Source organism: Manacus candei, unplaced genomic scaffold, assembly GCF_025592945.1.
Source record: "Manacus candei isolate 608988 ecotype Guabito, Panama unplaced genomic scaffold, ASM2559294v1 h1tg000002l, whole genome shotgun sequence".
Lineage (NCBI taxonomy): Eukaryota > Metazoa > Chordata > Aves > Passeriformes > Pipridae > Manacus > Manacus candei.
Genome location: NW_026138050.1, coordinates 14,591,724 through 14,615,333, shown reverse-complemented (window position 1 = coordinate 14,615,333; position 23,610 = coordinate 14,591,724). Strand labels below are relative to the sequence as shown.

The 23,610-nt window shown below is 46.1% G+C and overlaps 1 protein-coding gene and 1 long non-coding RNA gene across 3 annotated transcripts in view; one reads left to right on the top strand and one right to left on the bottom strand.

The window, feature by feature from the left end:
• Positions 1 to 343: 343 nt before the first annotated feature.
• Positions 344 to 4,414, bottom strand: LOC127468617 (uncharacterized). Its single transcript, XR_007903616.1, has 3 exons — positions 4,013 to 4,414; positions 2,835 to 2,935; positions 344 to 805 (listed from the first exon to the last, which is right to left on the bottom strand). It is a non-coding gene; the product is annotated as an uncharacterized LOC127468617 (long non-coding RNA).
• Positions 4,415 to 4,977: 563 nt separating this feature from the next.
• Positions 4,978 to 23,610, top strand: part of ADCY9 (adenylate cyclase 9) — an 85,305-nt gene continuing 66,672 nt past the window's right edge. The window contains exon 1 of one of the 2 annotated variants that reach the window (XM_051780074.1): positions 4,978 to 6,969. In XM_051780074.1, coding sequence (XP_051636034.1) covers positions 5,271 to 6,969 — 1,699 coding nt within the window. In that variant the 5' untranslated portion in view covers positions 4,978 to 5,270. The remainder of the gene's footprint in view (positions 6,970 to 23,610) is intronic. The other variant, XM_051780083.1, reaches the window with a different exon arrangement.

Here is a 23,610-nt window from a genome sequence, read left to right as displayed (position 1 = left end):
CCAATTCACATAAAAAGGTCTTCTACTGCTTACTCACTTATTTTACCTGTGCATCTGGTATACAAAATTGTCTCAGTAACATGAATAAGTTGAACAGCAATTTCAGAGGGATGAAAGTACACAACACAAAACCAACCTGGCCACTGTGAGGAAGTGAGAAGAACACACCACCCACTTACTCAGCTTCCGTGGCTTCGTATGGAAAAGATGTCAAAGGTAATCCTTGTGCTCTTCTGCTATGGAAAAATGAGATAAGCACTGTGATACTTGAACAATTTTAAAAAGCATGGAGCAGGAACAACGTTTCACAATATTTTCTAATGTTTGCCTGTTAATCTGTGAACAGAAGCCAGAAAATCTGGTGGGTTTTTGGTTTTTTTAATGAGTTCTTTCACCTAGAGGTTACCAGGATTCAAAACAAAGCTTGCAATGAATGCTGCACGTGTCCACAAGGATGAAGACAGAGAAGTTTGTAAGGAAGTGAGATGTTGCCATTTATTAAGGTAAGAAAGGAGGGAACGGGGCATCCGAGCTGTCTCCCTTGAATCCGTGTGATGGTCAAAACAGATTTTAACATATTTGCCTCCAACATTTATGCTGTTTCCAGATAGGATCAATAGTCCATGACGCCTCTTCTTTCAGGCTGCAAGTTCTCCTTTGACAGCACACAATAAAAGCTGCAAACTTCTTAACAGCATTCCTCCTCCCCAGCTCCACCAACCACGCCGGCATTAAGACACGCCGTTGTTCCAGCCAGCCGTTCCCATGTCATATTCTTCTGCCTCGTGAAGGCGGTTTGTGAAGTCTAAAAAAGCATCATGTGGGTTGTCACATTTCAGAACCCCCTAAATAACTCCGTGTGGCTCCATCAGATAAGCGGCGGAGCACAATATTGTGAACGTCGAGCGAGAGCTCATCATTAGAGCTGACAAAGCTGTGCCTCTGAGAGGAGAAGTAAACTCAGTTCTCTAGACTAAATATGTATATTAGTGGCATGAAGCTAAGAGAACTCTGCAAGTAGGATTTGTATTTGCCCAGCTACTGCTCTGTAAAGTATCTCCTCTAACCCGGTCCCTGAGAAAGGAAACCAGTCACAGAGTACTTTGGAAGGGTGGTCAGAATTCTCCACAGGAGACCAGCACAACCCAGGCCAGAAGGAACCCAAGACTCAAAATCCAGACTGTGTGGAGGCTCCCAGCACTACCAGGATGTGCTCAGTGTGGTTGCTAAGAAAGTGATCCAAAGGAAGCATCTTCCTTGAAGGATGCTACAGACATTATCCCCTGAGGCACTGCCTTAGAGGGGAATATAATACTGCCTGTATTATCTAACAGTGTGGGGTTAAACTCCTCCTGGATAAAAACAAACCAGAAGGTGGTGAGGGGTAATAATGGATACAACTTCAAACCACTTCTTGCCCTCTAAAACAAACCTTACTCAGGCTTGATGTAAATCCAAGCATCACTGGCATTTCTTGTTTGCTGCTTATATGTATTTATTCTTGAGTTCAACAGAGAAAAAAAAATCATGATAAAAACAAAGTCAAGTTAAAAATTCAGTCTTTCAGGAGACAGCATTAGGTCTGTCCCAGCCAGAACAGAGCTAATGAAAATGAAGACAAGACAACTGGTCCCCGATGATGGAAACACAATGTGTTTCCAGTGAACTTGATAATGAGAGTAAGCTGGGGAATGGCTGGGCCAGTAAATGTTGGGCATCTGTTCCATCCAAAAGATCAAGAGGAGGACCAGGATGGGAGTCTGTGAGTTACAAACCTAATGGGAGCTTCCTTGGGGGAGCAAGGATTCTGACCAACCTCAAAATCCCGATGTGAAGCTCACCAGAGCAGGGTTTGACAAGTCAGATGTCTCCTTCCATCCCACTTCACTCCTTGGAACCAGTGGGGAAAGAGGAACTGCTTCATTAGCAGAGATCAAAAGCTGTCTCTGACTAGTAATTTGGGATCATGTGGGTCACTCAGTGAAAACTTGTGATGTAGCCAGTATCTTTGATGTGATTCTGTTTATTCTAAGAACATTACAAAGTCCCGCTTTATTGAGCACAGGGGGGAACAAGATACACTTCTCTTGCTTCTCACTGAGCTTTGCTCTTGCCTGTTCTCCTCCTCCTCCTCCTGCACACGCCTTGGTCCATGTCCAAAAGATGCACACAGGGAATTCTGTATGAGTGGTATCTCGTGCACCTGAGCTCTCTCTGGGCAGGACACACGCCTGAACCTCCTTCTCCCTGCGCTCACCTACGGCTGCACATACACAACAGCCTCATTTGGAATGAAGGAGCCATTCCACACCCTCATCCTCATCCTCATCTCAGGTGAAAATTGAAGCCCAGCCAAGCAAGTTTCAGGCCTCAAACTTCACTACACTCCAGGCAAGCAATATTTTACTTATTTACTGCCTGTGTATTCTCAATCACCCTGGACCAAAGTAACTGAGTGAAGTCATGACTTTGTTGATACCAGAGGGAACACACACATCTTCAGCTGGAGGGAAATGGACCCTGATGTTCTTCTCAACAACATCCTCGCTTAGAAATAATACTGGTTTAAACTATTTTCTGTCCTCCACCATATTTTAGTTCTTTCTAGTTCCTACCTTTTCCAGAGGGTGTTTGGGAAATGGAGCTGACCCAGACTGGCAGTTGAACTCAGAAGCAATAATAATAAGACAAAACCATCATTTAAAAAGCCTATAAAAATCTACGCTGAAATTTCAGTACCTCTTAAATCTCAAAAGTTCAAATGGCACGATTTCTACAACAACAAAAATCTTACAGATTTACATAACAAAGTGAAAAAACACACATAGTTTTACCTTAAAGTCTTTGCCAATGAGGTCACTTTTTCCACCGCGTCTTTGAATCCTTGGAAGTTGTAGCACTTCTTTAATCCTCCAGATTAAATAAATTCATCATCCTTTATGAAGTAAAAATGTAACTTAAAGTAAATTAAGATGAATCAATAAAAAGGTTGGACAGAATTTTTAGTAAATTTATCAATTAATAGGCAAGCCCAGGAGGCCATCCTGCCTTTCTGCTCTGTCAGCTCAGGGATTTCTTTCCTCCCAACAGTGTTTATGTAAGAGCCGCATGGAAAGCACCAGTCACTATAAAATATTGATCAGCTGAGCCATTAGCTGGAATTCAAGAGACAACTGTGTCATAGCAAAACCAGAACAAGTACTGCTACTGATTGGAAATTTTTATTATAGATTATTTTGGTATTTGAGCATGTCGGGAAATAAAAATTTCCTCAAAATAGTATTAGTAAAAGCATGTGTTACGGCATGGTTAAGGGGAGAAGGAGCATCTTTACAAAGGAGAGGGGAAAAAAGGCAGGTTTCAGTTTCAGTAACTGTGTGGCCATGGATTTTCTGTTATGATTTTTGAAAAAGACCATTATGATTGGAAAAGACCTGCAAGACCACCGAGTCCAGTCTTTGACCCAACACCACCATGCCCACTAAGCCATATCACGAAATGCCACGTCCTCTTGTTTTTTGAACACTTCCAGGGATGGTGACTCCACCACTGCCCTGGGCAGCCCTTCCAATGTTTAATAACCCTTTCTGGAAAGAAATTTCCCCAGTATCCAACCTAAACTTCCCCTGGCATAACTTGAGGCCGTTTCCTCTCATCCCATCCCTTGTTCTCTGGGAGCAGAGCCCGACACCCCCATCCCAGCTCTCCCCTCCTGTCAGGGAGTTGCAGAGAGCGAGAAGGTCCCCCCTGAGCCTCCTTTTCTCCAGGCTGAGCACCCCCAGCTCCCTCAGCTGCTCCTGGTGCTCCAGACCCTTTCCCAGCTCTGTTTCCTTCTCCGGACACGCTCCAGCCCAAGTCGTGAGGAGCCCAGAACCGTCCCAAGGATTGGAGGGGCCTCAGCAGCGCACAGCACTGCCCTGGTCCTGCTGGCCACGATATTACCGGTACAAGCCAGGGTGCCTTTGGATTTATTTTATGGAATGGTGCGGTCTTCAGACGAGAAGGGACTTACTGTTTGGGAAGAGGCACTGCAGAACGCAGGACTGCTGGAGTGAAGTGCTTTTCTGGGAAAGGCTCACCTGGAAACCCGTAAATGGGATTCAGGGAAGCAGAAGCCACAGCAGGAAGAACCGGGGCTGGAGCTGAGGGGCTGAGAGGGACGAGGTGGGACCAATTTGGGAGCATCACCTGTGAGCCAGGGTGAGGGACAGAGAGCTGGGAGGGGGAGATGGAGCTGTACCACGAGCACAAACCCCGCGAAGGAGGGAAAGCCACGGGCCATCTGCGAGCAGAGATAATGAAACCGAGGGAGCGGTGCAGGCGAGATAGCGTCAGCCATAAACAAGCGGAGGAGAAAAATAACGCGGCGAGTTTGCAGCAGGGCTCGGGCTGAATTGTTTGGTACAGTGCGTGTTGTCTGCGCACGACAAGTGTCAGCCGGAGGGGAGGGCGGTGGCGGGGGCAGCCCGGGAACCCCGCACCCGGCCCCTCGCTGAGGGCTGTCCCCGCCGAGGGGCCCGCGCGCCTCCTGCCACCCCTCGCTGTCCCGCCGCTCCCTCACGGACGGTCCCACCACCATCGCGCCCGTCCCTCTCTGAGGGGACCGTTCCCCGCTCCCGCCCGCGCCCCTCGCGCTGGGGCGGGAAGTCGGGGGAGAAGGGGGGGGCGCGCGCTCCCGCCGCACCGCCGCGCCCTATTGGCGAGCGGGGGCGCGCTCCCGCAGCCCCCCCGCGCCCCCCCCCGCGCCGCGGGGAAGATGGTGGCGGCCGCCTGAGCGCGTCCCAGAGCTCCCCTTCCTCCCCTCAGACAGGCGGGCGGGCGGGCGGAGCGCAGGGGAGCGGTCGCCGCTGCCGTCCCGGCTGGGCGGGCGGTTGAGGGCGGGAGGCGGCCCCTTGTCGGCGGCCGTGAGGGGAGGAAGCGGCGGGGCAGCTGCACCGACATGGAGGAGCGGTCCCCTCCCGGCGGGGGCCCGGCGTCCCCCCCGCGGGGCTGAGCCAGCGGCCCGCCCGCCCCGCGCCTCGGGAGGGCTGCGGGGGAGCGGGGCCAGCGGCGGGCGGCGGCAGCCCCGGCCCAGGCGAGGGGACTATGCGGGGCTGCCACGGCGCGCTGTGTGCGGAGCCCGGCCAGCGGCCGAACGCCGCGGCGCTGCCCGGCCGCCCCTCCGCGGCGAGGACCGGGGGAGACTAGAGGCGACTCTGCGAGGAGCCCGGTGGCTTCGGCAGCCCCTGAGACCCAACTCCGTCGCGGGCTCTTGAGGAGGAATTGACAACATGGCTTCCCCACCGCACCAGCAGCTGCTGCATCACCACAGCACCGAGGTGAGCTGCGACTCCAGCGGGGACAGCAACAGCGTGACGGTGAAAATCAACCCCAAGCAGCACCAGGGCTGCTCCTCTTCCAAGCACTGCAAGTACAGCATCTCCTCCAGCTGCAGCTCGGGGGAGTCGGGGGGCACCCGCCGAGCCGGCGGAGCCGGCGGCGGTGGCTCCGGCCTCCGCCGGCCGAAGAAGCTGCCGCAGCTCTTCGAGAGGGCCTCGTCCAAGTGGTGGAACCCCAAGTTCGACTCCAACAACCTGGAGGAGGCTTGCATGGAGAGATGCTTCCCGCAGACCCAGCGCAGGTTTCGCTATGCCCTCTTCTACATCGGCGTGGCCTGCCTGCTCTGGGGCATCTACTTCGGCGTACACATGAGAGAGAAACAGATTGTTTTCATGGTGCCGGCTCTGTGCTTCCTCCTGGTATGTGTAGCTTTTTTTGTGTTCACTTTCACTAAGACCTACGCCCGCCATTACGTCTGGACTTCGCTGATACTCACCCTCCTGGTGTTTGCTCTGACCCTCGCTCCGCAGTTCCAGGCTCTGAAGCCTGTCTCAGGAAGTGGTGACATGTCCAATCGGACTCCCCCGGCGGATCCCACAGACACATGTCTTTCCCAAGTGGGTAGTTTTTCTATGTGTATCGAAGTGCTCTTGTTGCTTTACACGGTGATGCACTTACCCCTGTATTTAAGCTTGTTTCTGGGACTGTCCTACTCGGTCCTCTTCGAGACATTTGGTTATCACTTCCGCGACGAGAACTGTTTCACACCTCTCGGGGCCGGCGCGGTTTACTGGGAGCTCTTGAGTAAAGCCTTCCTGCACATCTGCATCCATGCCATTGGCATTCATTTATTTATCATGTCCGAAGTCAGATCGAGAAGCACATTCCTGAAAGTGGGGCAATCCATCATGCATGGAAAAGACTTGGAAGTGGAAAAAGCCCTGAAAGAGAGGATGATTCATTCTGTTATGCCAAGAATAATAGCCGATGACTTAATGAAGCAGGGCGATGATGAAAGTGAAAACTCCATCAAACGTCATTCCACCTCAAGCCCCAAAAACAGGAAGAAGAAGCCCTCCATCCAGAAAACCCCCATAATATTCCGTCCTTTTAAAATGCAGCAGATAGAGCAAGTGAGCATTTTGTTCGCAGATATCGTCGGCTTCACGAAAATGAGCGCCAACAAATCAGCCCACGCTCTGGTGGGACTCCTGAACGACCTCTTTGGGCGCTTTGACCGCCTGTGTGAGGACACTAAATGTGAGAAGATCAGCACTCTGGGGGACTGTTACTACTGCGTGGCCGGCTGCCCCGAGCCCCGGCCGGATCACGCGTACTGCTGCATCGAGATGGGCTTGGGCATGATCAGAGCCATCGAGCAGTTCTGCCAGGAGAAGAAGGAAATGGTGAACATGAGAGTCGGTGTTCACACTGGGACGGTCCTGTGTGGCATTTTGGGCATGAGGAGGTTCAAGTTCGATGTGTGGTCCAACGATGTCAATTTGGCCAATCTGATGGAGCAGCTCGGGGTGGCTGGGAAGGTCCATATTTCAGAAGCTACTGCCAAATATTTGGATGATCGTTATGAAATGGAGGATGGGAAGGTGATTGAGCGCGTTGGTCAGAGCGTGGTGGCTGACCAGTTGAAAGGTACGTGCTTTTAGTGCTTGCTTTTCTTTTAGGAGAGAAAATAGTTGCCCCAGTGCCTGCTCTGTGCTTGCTGACTAGCAAATTGAACGTGTTTTACATTTAACTCCCCGAGCTGGTGATCACAGACACCATGGTAATTACAGAATAAAAGGTGCCACAGAGATAAGTGTGAAATATCTGGGGTACTCAAAACGGGCTTTAAGACTCAGCACTCCTTGTGAGAGTCACCTCGTAGGGATGAGAAGGTTCATGTGTTTGCTGTCTGCAAGAGGTTTTTGTTTTACTGTTGTGTGTCATCCTTTAACTCAGTAAGTAAACTTGTTAATTGACTTCATGTGCCATACAAAGAGCATATGTGTTTTGCAAAATTATGTATATCTGTGAAAAGGTTTTTCTGGCATCGGGAGAGTTGGGACTGCGAAGGCATTTGGGAAAAATGACAGCTGGATTCACAGAAAGAAATGAGCACTGTAGATTTGGCAGTTTGATATGGCAAGTTGTTGCAGTTCGGAGTTAGGCTGGAAAAAGTTACTCAGGTGGCTCAGTGAGCTGGCAGATGCTCTCCTTTCTGCAGCTTGAAGGATTTGGGGATGAAACTGCAAATTTGCCATTTGGAGAAGAAAATGAGGGATCCTTTGGTTCCCCTTGGCTAAGGGTCCGATTTTCATTTTTCTGCAGTGTTCATTTTGAAGTGAAACCCTTGGCTGCTTTCTAGCAGCACTTGGAGGCGTGTGCAGGAGGGTTGTACACGCTGAGGGTTTAATTGTCTCTTTTGTCAAAGCTCTGTCTCTTTGGTTCTGTGCCTTTGTCTCACAGAGAGGTGGTTGTCTGCAGTGGGGAGCTCCCCAAAGTGGGGAGCAGATGGACCAAAATGGGAGTGGAATATGTGACAAACCCTTCTGTGCTGTCTCTGTGTATAAAAGTACCCATTTTTTTTAAGTAAGCATGGAAAACCGAGTGCAAGAACCCGAAGGAGTCACAGACAGGCGTTGTGATGGAGGAAGGAGGGAGGTATTTGTTGCAACAAACACAAAGGAGGCCGGGCTGGTTGTGGAAAGGTCAGTGAGTAAGGACGTGGGGAGAGCACTGCAGAGCAGTGGCAGCAGCAGTGGCAGCCACTCGCCCCTGGCAGGTGCTTGTTCTGCTGTGACACAAAAACTTATTTTTGGTGAGCTGGCTGTCCACAGGCAGATGGCAACGGGGCTGCAGCAGAAGGCTCACAGGGAGCAACGAGATCCACAGTGACATTGGTGGCTGGAAGCCATAGGGTTGAAGCAGATGTGTGTCCCTGGGCTTTGGCTTTCTGTTTAGCTTCTAAAAATACAAATTCAGTTAATTTCTTTGAGAACTGTTGATGCTTTATTTCAGTGGGAGTGTGCTTTCAAGAAAACGGGGATCAGATGTGATCTCCCTGTTACTCTAAGATGAATTTTGTTGTTCTGCTGAAAATACATTGAATAGGTTGTAGATAAACATCCCTGTGATATTTCCCTCCTCCATGCACCTTTGCAGCCAGATGCAGTGTGAAGGCCGTGTTGTAGCAACAAATGAAATGCAGTATCTTTGCTGTGTTTATAATTGTACTTGGTATTAATCCCAAAATGACATGAGCTTAGTTGTGGAGACTGACAGTACTGCTCTTAAATATCCTTATTTGTTTGTTTATATTTTCTAGGAGATCACAAGAGCACAGTGTAGAGCAATTATACCCCATGCCAGGAGTGATTTTTCATGGTATTTCTCAGACTTCTGTCCTTGGTTATGTTTATCATGAGAGGGCACAGGCTGCTGTGCCTCCTCAGTACAGTGGTTTGGATTTTGCAGCTCTGAGTGCCTTTCACAGCTCCTGCTTCAGCCAGGGCACTACAGATGGACAAACTGAAATGCAGTCTAGATAAGATGAAGTTTGCTTTGTGGACTGACATTTAATGGTCTCTCCTTACCCTGAAACGTAGCTATGAAAGCAGCTGGAGCATGTGGTAAGAATTACTTTAACAAGGAATATGGGTTGGGTTTTTTTTTTTCTTCCCCATTTCCCTTCTATGTTTTGTTGTGGCACTATAATTAGCTTCCATTTCTTACCAGTGTCTTACACAGCTATAGAAATCAGAATCTATCTGTACTTCTAAACCAAGCACACCTCTGCTGTGACCACCTTTATCCACAGGTTTGTAGCTCCTTTCCCTCTGATGCCCAGACTCTCAGGGGCACGTGGAGGGTGCTGCAGAGTTGCCCATTTCTTCTTGTTTCCTCAGAACTTTGTTCCACAGCCACATTACTCAGCTGGTAGGTAAATGGTAGGTAAATACCATCAAGGGAAAAAAAAAAAGGCAGTGATAAAAGCCATTGAAGAGCAGTGCCACAGGCTGGTGTCTGGGACCTGCTGCAGGGGAGGGTTTTGTTAGGGAGCAGCTCTGAGATTTAATAAGGGAGACTGAGATTTCACTTGTTAATTAATTGTTCTCTGCCAAGCACCTGCTCGGTTCTGTGAATGGAGGTGCTGTTAGGAAGCTTTGCTTTACTATTTTCCCTGAGAATCTGTTGATAGTAGTGATAGAGAAGAGGAAGTTTGTTGTGGTTGTTTAATTATGTCATACCTCATACTTTCTTCAAGTATAAAAATGCTGCGGAGATAACAGCCATAAGCTTTGTTTCCCTGCTGGTACTTCACTTCTCAGCTTCCTTTCAACCTCTGGTATCTTAATTATATCCTATTTTTTATGTAGTGTATCTAGTATATTATCTCTTAATTGTCTGAGCTGCCGCAGCACTCGCAGTATCTTTGTGAGGCTGAGTCAACAAGGGCAAGTAAACTCTTCCCAGAGCAAACTGGGAGGTGCCGAGGCCGCGGTGTCCGTGTTGCCCTTCGGGACTCCTGCCTGACGCTGCTCCTGGATGGGCCTGGGAACAAAAGCACCTTTGTGGCTGGAGCACGTCAGGCGTGCTCCTGGAGCGAGCCCTCTGGCTCGGCTCACCCCGCAGGAATCCAGGTACGGCTCTCCAGTGGGCACCAGAGCAGGGTGAGGAGGGTGGGTTGGGCAAACTGCTTCCAAGCCCTGCTCCCCGTTCCGTTGGGAATGCTCAGGTGGATGTAGCCCAGGTTGTCCCAGTGCTGCTCGCCTTGTTCGTTGGAGTAGACCAGGCAAAACTACATTTCTCTTCCTCTTTTGTGGTTCACTGAAATCTTAGGATGGGAACATCTTTTCTTCATCCTTTGCTTCCTTGGCTCCTTAGTGCAAGAGTGGGGCCCTGATGTGTTCCCTCCCGTTTCTGACTTTGGAATTAAGTAGATGGTGTCTAAAACAAACCAACAAAGAGCGAGCCAGTGATGCCTTCCAATATTTTTGCCTGTTTCTGGTGGCCCTCTGTTTTCACAGCACCTGATCCCCTTGGATGTGAGGGGAGCACAGGAGAGCAGCGTTGCACTGATTTTTTGAGGTACACAGATAGACCCCAACCATCAGTTCAATTATATTTTCCATAATAATTTTGCTGTAGGATTTGAGACAATTCTCTTTTTCTGTTTCCTTGCTGAGCTTCCTAGCAAATAAATTTATTGAAGTCTCATAGCACAGGTTAATGTGTCCCTTTTGAGCTCTGGAGACAGATATCTCCTCTTGGGATATAAAAAGTTCTGCTTATGGAAATATTTTTGTTTTGCTCTTTTCTTCTCGGTTGTTTGCCTTTCTCTTTCTTGTTACTTGGGAGGTCACAATATTGCTATTTACCAGCCAGCAACTCTTCCAGAAATACCAGGGTCACCAGCATCTTGTTTTTTGAGTGCTCAAAATACGTAAGCATGTTGGGGCAAGAATGCTTTCTCTGTGTTTATAGAGCATAGCACAGCAGAACCACCATTTCATTTGGGGCCTCTGTATGTTCACTGATCCTCTAAATAATTCCCAAACTTTCTGCAGCCACACATCTTGTTCAGTTTGCCCCAAGGAGTGGCTTTGCTGCTGTGTTTCTGTTAGAAGCCCTTGGCACGACATAGCCACGCTTTTCTCTCGGATTTTGTCCCTTATTTCATCCTGGGAAAAATGCAAAGGGATCCTTGTGCTCTCCACCACCTGGCTGAGCTGTGCCTGGTGGCAGAGGAAGGTTGGTTTTTACAGCACTTACTGCAGGAAAACTCACCTGTGGCCACTGGTTCCTCATAAAGGTTATGAAAGATCTCCAGCTTGATGTGTTGTCTTTTACTGTTCTCTATGTTTCCTTTAATTTTAAGCATTTCTTTAGTAAATTAGTTACAGAAGTCACCATTTTGCTCTATACTGAAGCCTTTTACTCCATAAACAGCCTGGCTGTTTTACAGGATGGCAACCTGCGACCCGTGGGATGCTTTTCCCGTGGCACGTGGGATACAGCACTGCTTGGTCACTTGATACTCTGCTGCTACTTCATGTTTGGGTTACAGGGAGCACTGCATGGGTGTTCCTGAAAGACAAAAGTCTTGGGTAAGGTTGGGAAGAGATAAGTCATTGAATTTTATTTCCTTTCCTCCCCTCTGCAGCCGATCAGGGGAGACCACAATCCCCCCCCCCGATGGCAGTGAAATCTCCTCTGCCTGCCCTGTTTCTGTGCCCTTTACCAGCCCTGTGCACAGGAGGCTTGTAGCTGTCATGTGCTTCTGGAAGTTCATAGGTAGAGGAAAGATCAGATGAAAGTTCTCCTTGGCTTTTTGAGCCCAGCCTGCTGGGCACAGTGTAAATCTAGAAGGTCTGTGCTCGTGCCAGCAGGATGGCTCTGCAGAGCTCTTCATGCATTTGGCTTTGCTCTGGGGCTGAGAGCAGCTTTAATCTCTGACCAGGGAGGGTTTTGGGATGAATAAGGGGGGTTAAGGTACTTGTGTCTTGCCAGCTGCTGTGCAGGTCTTTCTGTCCATCCTCTAGTTTCATCATGTTCCATAAATGTAAACCTTAAGATACAGGCTTTTTCCGTGGCAGACATTATAACTGTGGATTTCATGTGTTCTGATACTAATCCAACAGTCAGGCAGAAATAGATAGAACAAATGTCCATTGTTTTAAGTGGTAATGAATTAAGCATGAATATGTATTTCCATTTTCCCCCAAACAGAATTCCACATACTGACAGTGACAGAAAATGTTAGCGACCAGTCAGTTTTATCAGTTTTATATAATCTGACCTGTTAACTTCTTGTTGAGGTAGTGGTTCATGATCTTATGTGTGAGACTGAAAAGAAGGTATCATATACAAGTTGACTTCGCTCCTGTATTTCAAAAATGAAAAGTGCACGGTGACAGATAAAGAATTATAATTAGAGGTAATTTGCATGAAGGCATATTGCCAGGGAGAAGCAAATTCTGCACTGATGGAACATTTTGACATGATCTGTAATTTTACCATGTAATAGCAAGAAAAAAAGGAGGTAAATAGTGAATATAGTTGCTCAACCAGGTTCTTGTCAAGTCATTACCCAGTGAAGATGTCTTTCATAGCTATAAACAAAAGAAAGAACTTTGTAGTTAAGTACCTTAACCTAGTGATTATTGAGCTTTCTAAATATTTGACAGTGCAATGATAACTTTCTGTAATAAACCCATGTATGTGTGCAGGTACTGCTCAGCTTGCTGGCAGGCCTGGGCAGGAAGGTCACAATTTCTCCAAATTGTGAAGAAGATTTGTTCAGTTGCTCATGACTTGATTTGTTGAAGACCAAGTAGAAAAACATCTCAATTAAAAAATTACTTACACTTCAGCTGTTTTTATTATTTGCAGGAAACTTGGACAGTGTTTGAGACTTTGAGTTCTTTATGTCATACTTACGGGCTAATTTGACTGGACCCAGTGAAAAAAAAATTCTGAGCATAGTTAGAATCTGTAGAAGGTTCTTGCCTTTGAAGGGGATGGAGCTTGACCCTGACCATAAACTCCATTTAACAACGTGGGCTCTGGTTTAATTTGTCATGCCCTGACACTAATTAACAAGAAAGTCAAGGCAGTGCTGCCGGGCTGGTGGTGAAGTGTTGCAGCTCTGCCTGTTCAAGCCCTGTCTGAGCCCTGTGGAGTGGAGGAACAGTTTCAATAGACCTCAAACATTTACATCCTGCAGGAGTTGAAGTGAGCGGGGCCAGAGCGGAGCTGCATTCCAGAACATGGGAAGGGTGAGCCCTGAAATCTGGGATCCTGTGATCCCAGAGGGACACCGTGGCTTCTGCTGCATTCTGGGGGTGTCATCTGCAGTGTCTCTCACCTGGATTTCTGTCTGGCTACCCCAAATCTTGGTGCTGCCATGTCCACAGGTACCCTACAAATTACAGATCTGAGCTGTCTTCTCCCTGTTTGCTTCAGTAAATCTTCAGAGATAGGAAACTATTTAAATGCAAGAGAATGTCTTCTATAAATAAAAGCCTTGACGTGGTGGCTTCTTGGGGAAAAAAGATTGATGGAAAAGACAAAGCAAAGTCAAAGACACATAGTTTATATTCATCTTCTGTCATGAGCAGGATGCATGATTTGAATGGGTTGTTTAAAACCTCTTTTTTGCAGTTATTTCACAATATGTACTTCACTTTTCCTTCTGGCAGGCAAAGGATGTTAGAATTTACATTCACCACTTTTAAACAAAGTACAATTTCACTGGATTTCAAGTTGCTGTGGATTGTCCCGGAATATTATTAAAATTAGGAAATTAGGATTATTTCCTACCATCTACAGTTTGTGTGTAAGCTCTCTGTGTCTTGATCCTGAATCACAAGCTCACTCCATCCATCCTGGCTCTGTAAGGAGAGACAGCCATTCCTCTTTATGTTACAGCTGACACTTGAAGATTCTCAGCTATTTTTAGGTGATTTCATTCTCATTTCTGCCCTTTGAAAAGAAAAGAAGAAAAAAAAAATTTTCCTAGTTTTTAAATTTTTAACTTCCAGTGGGAGTTGCTCTTGCAAGGAAGCCAGCTAGTCAATATAGCCTCATTAACACATTTTAACAGGTTCTGTTATGTAAGTTTGCATTATTGTGATGGCTCTTTCATAGGTTTGAGGGAGGGAACTGTTGGAACTCGATTTAAAGAGGAGCCATGCAGGGTTTGAAAGTGTAGCTGCCTGCTTCCAAGTAATAATTTGGGAGAATACCAAGTGGCAGTTGGAAAAGAAGCAGGGATGGGGATGTACCAGGGCGTTACAGCTCGTTCTTTCCCCAAAGGTCATGTTTGGGCACAGGTTGTCTTGGGCAGCAGGACAGATTTGGCTGGTTAGGTGGTTCTGGAGAGGCATTTGTCAGGATTGGACTGCCCCAGAGATCTGTACTGCCCTTACAAGCCAAATTGTTTTCATCAAATTAATACTTTCTTTCATTCCCCCCTCCCAGAAATGTTTTAACCTTGAGCAATAAGCCTACAAGATACATGGCTTTGGGGATTGGTGTTTTTTCATGGCTCTGAAATTTCTTTGTGAAGGGACTAAACGTTCTAGATGTATTTCTCCAGCCTGCATCCCTGAGGATCAAAATGTCCCTCACAACTGCCTGTAAATTTTTTGGGTTTGTAGTTGTTACAGTAACTTACTGTGGGAATTCTTGGCAAAACATATAAATAACGAGTATATTGCAAGTCTTTATTTCACTGATAGCACTTGCTGTTCCTCTTGTTGCACGTCTAAAACTGTTCTCTGCAACATGACTTGGTAAATTTAGAAATCACGTTATTGTCATAAAATAGCATTGTTTATAAAATCTCCAGAATTGGCACAGTGCAGAGGAACTGGCAGAATAAAGTCCACAAGCCTGGTGATGGGATCTTTCCTTCTGCCTCTTGCTTGACATGCACAGGAACATGCAGACAAAGGAAAAGTAACATCTTGATGATCTACAAGTGAAAGAGCAATTTGCTTCCTTTTGTTGTTTTTTTTTTCCCCCTTCAGCTGAAGTTAATTCAGATCTGTTTGTGTGGATGTCGTCATGGGCTGGAATTCCCAGAGCTCCTGCTGGGCACATGATTCCTTAAACCAGAGGTCCTGCCACTGGAAGGGGGGCAGAGGGGCCATGCACAAAGAGAGTCCCAAAGCATCCAAATCCAGCTGTTTCTGTTTATAAAGACTTAATTTCCTTCTAGTGTTATTAATTTGTAGGCCTTGATAGGAAAATTCTTTTCTTTCCTCTAAGCAGAGAGAAGAGGGAAAAGTGGAAAGCAAAGCTATGGATAAACAATACTACCAATATTAACAATTAATTATGTTTTAAGGGCCAAAATGGTGATAGTTGGGTTGACTGTGTTTAACTGCACAATAAGCAAAAGAAAAAAAGCACCCTACAAGAAACACTCCACCCCACAAAAAAAAAAAAAAAGTCTGTAATTGAAATAAAACATGCTATGAAACATTGACTCAGCCCACAGGAAATGTAGGAAAACTTCTGCTTCTGATATTAATTCTTTATGTTCATTGGATAAATAAGGATGTTTGAGTCAGAAATGGAATCCTTTTGGTTTTTAAATGTGCAGCTTTGATGTTTGACTTAGATGCATGTGCCTGATAGATGGAATAGATGTTAATTTTTGGTGTGCCATTTTCAGAAGACCCTTCTGGGAAGCTTTTCCATAGCTGTTCCCAGTAGTTCTTGGAATCAGGTTCTTGCCTTCCTTAACTCGTGTTGAAGGAACACGTGAAGTCCGTCCTGTAGGTACTGAGTGTCTCTCACCTCTGACCGACTTGGACGAGTGGCCAGCAGATAAATCTTTTGGAAGTGCTCAGGGCCTGACAGGAGCAGTGTCACAGGCAGGATGTAATGAGGAAATGTTCCTGTAAGGGCGTGATTTGCAAGGGGACCAGGTACAACACTAGCTCTGAATTTCCTTTGTTTGGACAGTGTGATGCTGTCTGTGTTTCCAGGAGGTCTGTGTTGGGCCTGTGCTCAGAAACAGCCCCAGGAATCCAGGAGGGAGATGGAGACTCTGCTGTGTCACACACCCTGCTGCAGTGACTGTACCAGGAGATAATCAGGCTTTGATCCAAGGCTTTTGTAACCTTTCCCATCTATTTCCAGTGTTTAAAACTTGGTTCTTGTTTGGAGCGAGTTCAGAGGAGGCCACCAAGATGATTAGAGGGATGGAGCATCTCCTGCAAGGAAAGGCTTAGGGGAATTGGGATTGTTCAGCCTGGACAAGAGAAGGCTTTGGGGTGACCTAATTGTAGCCTTCCAGTACCTGAGGGGACCCTGCAGGAAAGATGAAGAGAAACTATTTATAAGGGCCTGGAGTGACAGGACAGGAGGGAATGGCTTCAAACTGACTGAGGGCAGGGTTAGATGGGATATTGGGCAGGAATTCTTGTCCATGAGGGTGGTAAAGCCCTGGCACAGGTTGCCCAGAGTATCTGTGGCTGCCCCATCCCTGGAAGTGTCCAAGGCCAGGCTGGACAGGGCTTGGAGCAACCTGGGCTAGTGGAAGGTGTCCCTGCCTGTGGCAGGGGGTGGAATGAGATGAGCTTTGAGGTCCCTTCCAACCCAAACCATTCCATGATTCCAGGAACTTGTTTGGCTCTGGCTGACTCCCTATTTGGGACTGATCTTGCTACTAAGATACAGGTTATGAAAGAGATTCTCCGTCATGTACCTATAAGGCACTGATGAGACAATATGAATCATATTTGATGTTTTAGTTGCTGCTTGGCAATGTGGCATCCACTAGAACCAGAGAGCGTTCTTAAAAATACCACGTGAGGATGAGAAAATTTATTGTAAGTTGTTTCATAATTCCAATAAACCGTTTAAGAGAGGCACACACACCCCGTGCCTCACCCGAGGTTCTGGAATCCATAACGATCAGTAACTGGATTTTTCTGCTGAGGATGTTAAAGTAACATATACGTCTTTGGTTATGAAACCTTGCTGCTACTGGAATTTGCTGTGGATACAGGGGTAAACAAAGGTCTGCTAGTCTTCACTGAAGTCACATTTTCTTACCTGTGTCAGATACTTTAATTTGATATTTGGCAATAGTTTTCCACAAATAAGTCCAAAAATCTTGGTTATATAAAGCTGTTGTGTTCATAGAATCATGGGATGGTTTGAGTTGGGAGGGACCTCAAAGCTCATCCCATTCCACCCCATTCTCACTTTATCAGGCTCACTCTTGTACAGGGAATTCACACAAACCTCTTCCTCCTCCCCAGCACAGCTCTCTCACCTGCTGAGTTGGGAGATGGGATTTTATACCACAAACCCCCTCTGAACTCGCAGGAGCTCAGCCCAGCCACTGACCCTTCACAGCAACTCCAGAGTGTCCTGCTGACATCCACAACTGCTCAGCCATAAAATCATGGAATGGTTTGAGTGGGAAGGGACCTTAAAGCTCATCTCATTCTACCCCCTGCTGCGGACAGGGACACCTTCCACTAGCCCAGGTTGCTCCAAGCCCTGTCCAACCTGGCCTTGGACACTTCCAGGGATGGGACAGCCACAGATACTCTGGGCAAACTCTACCAGGGCTTTACCACCCTCATGGACAAGAATTCCTGCCCAATATCCCATCTAACCCTGCCCTCAGTCAGTTTGAAGCCATTGCCCCTTGTCCCCTACATGCCCTTGTAAATAGTCTCTTTTCCCCCATACACATGTGTGTATGTAGAGCATTTCAGTAACTATGTGCATTCTTAGGATACTTTTTATGTGAAAATACTCTGAGTTGTCCTTGCAGGCTGTTACTTCTCCATAATCAGATGCTTGAACCGTGTTTATTTGACTTGGAAACCGTGTTTAATTCTTGCAGCACGAATGGCTACGTGTTCATCAGCGGGGTGGCACTTCGGAATAAACCTTCTGCTTAGCTCTCTGCATTTAATGGGGAGCATCATAAAACCAGCCTGTTGGTAAGAGGAGGTGGGAGCTTCAGGCCATCCAGGATGCCAGGTTTTTAAATGTGAAGGTTCAGGACACCGAGAGGAAGGTGCTGTTTCCCAGCCCTGCCGAAGCTCTGGGATGACCACTGTGCTGTGTTGCTTATCCCTGCTCAGGGACAGAGGCTCTTTGGCCATGGCTCTGTGCTGTGCTGGAGTCAGTGCTGATTTTGTGTCCGTGATTGGGTGCTGACAGTGAATCAGCCCATACGGGAAGGCATTTTTTGAGCAGGCACAGTGTTTTCTAAAAAAACGCGTGCGTGATGTGGCTATATTTAAAATGGAGTACATCTGTTATGCATTTAATTCTTTCCAAGATTTCAGGAGGTGACAAAGTTGGAAGTTGCCTTAAAATTCAGATTAAGATTTTGTTTTTCCAAGTTAGGATATTTGCCTGCTCGGCTTCCACCCTCACCAGTGCTTCTTTGAAGCAGCGTATTTGCAAAACATTTGAATAAACTGTATTACAGATGTATTTTGGGATTTAGATTGTGATTTGGGTTATATGAGCCTAATATCAGCCATAACCAAGTGTGCAACCAAGATGGTCATAAATTAGTGTGAGTTCTGCTGCTGCTGTTACAGAACAGGCTTTGCAGTTGGATTATGCTGATGGTGTGTTATTTATCTAACCCTTTTGGAGCAAAGGATTTGGTAATTCTTGCACTGCTTAGTAAGCTCAGGAGTTGGACCATGACCCACCAGTGTTTGGGGCAGCTTTTTAAACACTAAATCCTCTGAATTCAAATGGCACTTGTTAAAAGTTTGCGTTTATGATTGTGCAATTTTAAAGAAGAGCCAGTTGGTTTTAACAGCAGAATTATTGATTTGTGGAAATAACGTGATTGTGTGTGTGTTAAATGTGATCTTTGGGACATTATGGTAACACAACAGCCTGGGTGAGGAAAATACATAACACTCCATTCAGGATCTGCATTTAATTTACATTGAGCCTGCCTATAGCTTATCTAAATAAGACAACTTTAAAAGCAGCCAATGACTTTCATGAATACAAATAAAGCAAAATGGTGTTCTCAAAGTGTTTGCTGCTGGTTTTAGGTGATTCAGTATAAAATCAGAGAATCATGGCATGGTTTGGGTTGGAAAGGACCTTAAAGCTCAACCCATCCCACTGCCCTGCCATGGGCAGGGACAGCTCCTACTAGCCCAGGTTGTTCCAAACCCTGTCCAACCTGGCCTTGGGCACTTCCAGGGATGGGGCAGCCACAGCTTCTCTGGGCAATGAACACAGAGTTCCAGCTGTAAACACAGACTCTGGAGTCAGAAGAAGGATGGCCAGCAGTATTTATGAGAGTTTTTATTGTCCTTCCAGTGCATATATAAAATTACAGCTCTGCTGCAGTGACTGCTGGAGGACAATCTTATGGAAAATGAACCAGTGAAATGTAGCTGGTATCACATGGTCGTTGAAAGGGTTCATCCTTTGATCTTAATTTACTGAGGCACTTCTTGGACAAGAAGCAGTATTGAATTAATTAAGCAGCCTGTGCTGCTACCTGGGCTTGTCAGGTGCTGAGAGCCAGTGGGGCTGAGCCTGTTAGAACCTTGCAGGACAAAGGAATAGTTCTCATTTTCTGACCTTTTTTTTTTATTATTTCCTGATGTGACTTTGCCCTGTCCCCTAAATTGAAGAAAAAACCCTTTTGCTTTCAAGGAAACCTAAAATAAATGTCTTGATCTGTACACATTTAGATATTCCTTTAGTAATATATAGTTGACCCGTAACAAACGGGGGATGAAATTTTACTCTCTAGTATTTACTCTCTCCCTTGTCAGGTGATAAAAATCAACCCCATGGGCACAGTACAGGGACTGGAAAGATCACCAGGCATTTGAGTAACTTGTGTGCATTAAAGGTGTGTTACCTGTACGTGGACACTGAGGGGAGAGTGAGCCGAGTGCCTGGTTTGAAAACTCTAGAGTCCTTTTATTTTCCTAATTAATAAACTCCTGATTTTTACCTGTGGAGCCCATTCCTAAAAAGCCTTTGTCTAGATATTTGACTGTCTGAATGTATCATTTTTTGGCCGTGCCCATTCCATAACCTGCCAGAGGAGGTGGGTGCTCCCCAGTCACACTCCAGTTTGAGATGTTGTCAGAGGCGTCTCGGTGTTTGTGTTTTGTGGTGTTCCTGCCTCCTCTAACAAACCTCAGGAATACCTGACTTCAGTTTCCTGCTCTGTGAAGTTTGACAGTTGCTGATGTGAGGTTTTTTTAATGTGAAGCTTTACCAGACACATCCTGAAGAGGTGGCGAGAAGCGTTGCCCTGCTGTAACTGAGATTTCTGCTCTCCATTCTGCTGTGGGGTTCCTAACACCGGGGTTAAATCCCAACAAGTCACACATGTGTTCACTTCTAAATTGTCTTTGTGGTCAGATAAGGGATATGAAGTGCTGGTCTGTGCTGAGGCAGGGGCATGAGCTCATTTATTGGTAAGAAACTGTGCTAAATGTTTTGGTGACAGTGATTCCCAAAACGCTGATTTTGAGGTTTCTCCAGAAATCCAGGTGCTTGCTGCTGGAGGAGAGTTAAATAGACTAAATAGTGAGCAGATAAAAATAGTATTATTGTTCCATGGGACACGGTGTCTGGCTTGGTCACTGTTTTCTGCAGATACTCTTTTTGTGCTGAGATGGGAATCCTTTCTCATATCCCATCACAGTTCCACATTTTCTGCCTGTGGCATTTTTCACCCCATGTTGAAATAAGGGGACATACAGGGGAGAATTGCACTTTTTACTGTGGCCTTCATAAAATAATTTGCAGTCTTAAAAAAGTTAAATCTGCACTCAGATGTTAGAATGAGAAGAGAAGGGGGACTGTGGGGATACCAGGCACTGTCGTTCCAAAAACAGGATGAAGGATGGCAGGGTCAGCACAGCAGCAGTAGAAACAATATTTTTCAGTAAGTTTTTTTTTTTTCTTTAATACAAAACAGATAATGATTTACCTTTCTTATGCAATGTTATGTTTGTTCTAGAAGAGAGAGGGGGGATTTAAGTGACATTTTTTTGGAAGGAAGTGATTCTTTAACGATCTGAAGTTTTCTGCTGCTGCTTCACATCTGGGGTGATTTGTGCTGCTTCATTTACCAGAACTGAGCTTTTTGGATGTTGGAGATGGAAAGACCATACTGCAGCAGCAGCAGTAAATCTAAGATGCTTTTTCTTATTTTCCACTCCCCAAAGTAAATTCGAAGACTTTTAAAACATGCAAGAGCCTCTACCTGTGCCAGGTGTAGAAGTGGTTGATTCAGTAAATATATCCAGCTAATATTTGACTGTTTGGATACAGAGGCTGCTCACCACAGCTGGTTAAGTGAGTACTTCTGGTGTGAACGTGTCCCCACGTGGGGACAAATTGGGAGTTTAGAAGAACTTAAGTGAAAGGAAAATTGATTTTTGGCCCGGTGGGAGCTGATTAATTCCCATGGTCTCAGAGCATGGAGACAGTGGTGTCTCTCTATTTTGTGAGCTCTCCATGAAGGTTAGGTTTTTTTTTTTCCAGATGCTCTTTTTTTTCCTTCTTGATTGCAGATTTTAGGAGCCACAGAGGGAGTTGAATTTTCTCAGTGAAGCCCAAGCCTCTACCCATGATAACTTGTGTGCTCTGAAGAAAGGTCGTATTTGCTGGTAGATCATTCTCCCTCCTCCCAAAAAAACCTGACAGCTGTTTTAAGAAGTTATTTTCAGGCTGGAACGTGAAACTTGGAAGAGAACCAGACTCCTTTATAAACAAACTTAGCAGTAGTTGTTGTTCCCCCCATTAAAAATGACTCTGTATTTTTATTTACAGTTCCATGTAGGTGATCATATGTTAATGCTGTAGTTTATTCCCCCCTTTTTATTTACTTTAATATTTGTTTGCTAATAGTTTGAAAGCATAAACAAGTGGAGGCAGTGGTGGACTTTGCCCTGGGAGCTGTAATAGTGTTACCAATGCAATTTGCTAATGTAAAAAATAAAAGGCAGTACTTGCAGACATTGGTATTATTATGGTTTCTAGCCATAGAACTGAAGAGCAAAACTGACTTCTGAGCAATATCTCACATATTTTGATGCAAGTTTCCAAGGTCCAACAGCACGATGGTAACTTTTCTCAAAATATTGTGGCTTATTTAGATAATTTTTCAGTGTTTATTTTCTTTGTTCTCTTGCAACTGGAGATAATCCCTGTAGGCATTATAACAGCAAAATATTTTAATGGGATGGAAGCTGTTAAAAGAAAACAGTTATTCCTAAATTCTCTTTTGTATTTTTAATTGCCCATTAGCTTGTATCTTCAAGAAGTAAATTAGAGAGGAATTTCGTGCTGGTATTTGGAAAAACTGGGAGGCAGTGGGGAAGTGGAAATCAAAGGGATGTTGGGTGACAGTGGGAGGGAAGAGATTACAAGAAGCTGAAATCTGCAGGAAGCTGCTGTGAAGCACTTTTTGTGGAATGTTTCTTTGTCTAGTCCTTAAATCTCGTAACTTGTTTCAATAATAGAAGAAACATCATCTAAAAAGATGTGAACCAAATGTGTGGGGAACACCAGCACCTCCAGCAGGAGTTGAGGAGCTCTATGGGAACACCTTTGGGAGTTTGGCCTTGGAGCAGGTGAGGTCTGGACCAGCCAACATCCCTTGGAGCTTCAGCATTTGTCACTTGTGGGAAGGGAAGTCCCACATCCCGGGGGTAGGGACAGCTGGGAGTGGCCATGGATTGCTCCCTGACAGCTCAGCTGCAAATAACACTGCAGTGTTTCAGCAGGATGGCATTGCAGGAATTTTAATCTTCTTTTGGAATAATTTGAATAATTTGGCCTAGAGCTGTGGCTGGTTTACTGAAGTTGTTGGGTTGAGTTGGGTTTTTTTGTGTGTGTGTTGTGAATCCCCTGACTTGTCCAGGACATGGAATGAAAGAGGATTGCTCCAGTTGAAGTGGATGGAGATGGTGTTTGTTCCCATCAGGAGCTCCATGGAGCAGGGATGTGATGCTGGAGCTGTGCCTTGCCTTTCCATGGAAGTTCAACATGCAGCAGTGTGGGTGGCCCATCCCAGGGGTGTGTCCCTAAGGAGCACAGGGGTGCACAGGTGCAGGTTTGCCCACACGGGGGGCAGAGACCCGTTGGTATCGTGGAACCATTTCTGGCAGGGAAATGTGGTGTTCAGCACATGCTTGGGCACTTGTCCTACCCCCTGAGGACAGCTGAGCAGAGCAAGGGCCTTCAGAGGGCTGGTGTCCCTCTCCCCCTGTCTCTGCTTCTCATTGCCAAAACTTTTCCTATTGGTAAAAATCCAACACCTAATGATACTAATTTTTACCTGTTCTATGCACATGTGTAAGTCTATAAATAAATACATCCATTCAGTGAGTTCAGAACTGAAAACATACATTGAGGGGGGGGGTTTGCTTTTGATGTGAAAACATTTGGATGCTGCAGCCTTGCCAGGTGCCAAGACAGAAGCTGTGTGTGTCTTTCCCAGCTCCCTGGCAGGCAGGTGTGCCAGCCCAGGCCAGTGTCACTCACAGGAGCACCTCTGCCTGTTGTGTCTTCTCTCGCCGTGCTTATCCGGGTTTCTTTGGCCAAATCCAGCCCCAGAGCAGTGAGCCTGGCCTCGCTTTCCAGCCTGCTGATTCCTGCTCTGGAGCTGCTTTTGTTGTGGGTACACTGGTGTGATAAGTTTTTGTGATTACGGATGTATTTGTTGTTGGAATTTATTCCGCTCTGCTTTGCAGGCCTTGCCATAACATTCCCGAGTCTGTTTGACTGGATACCTCGCTC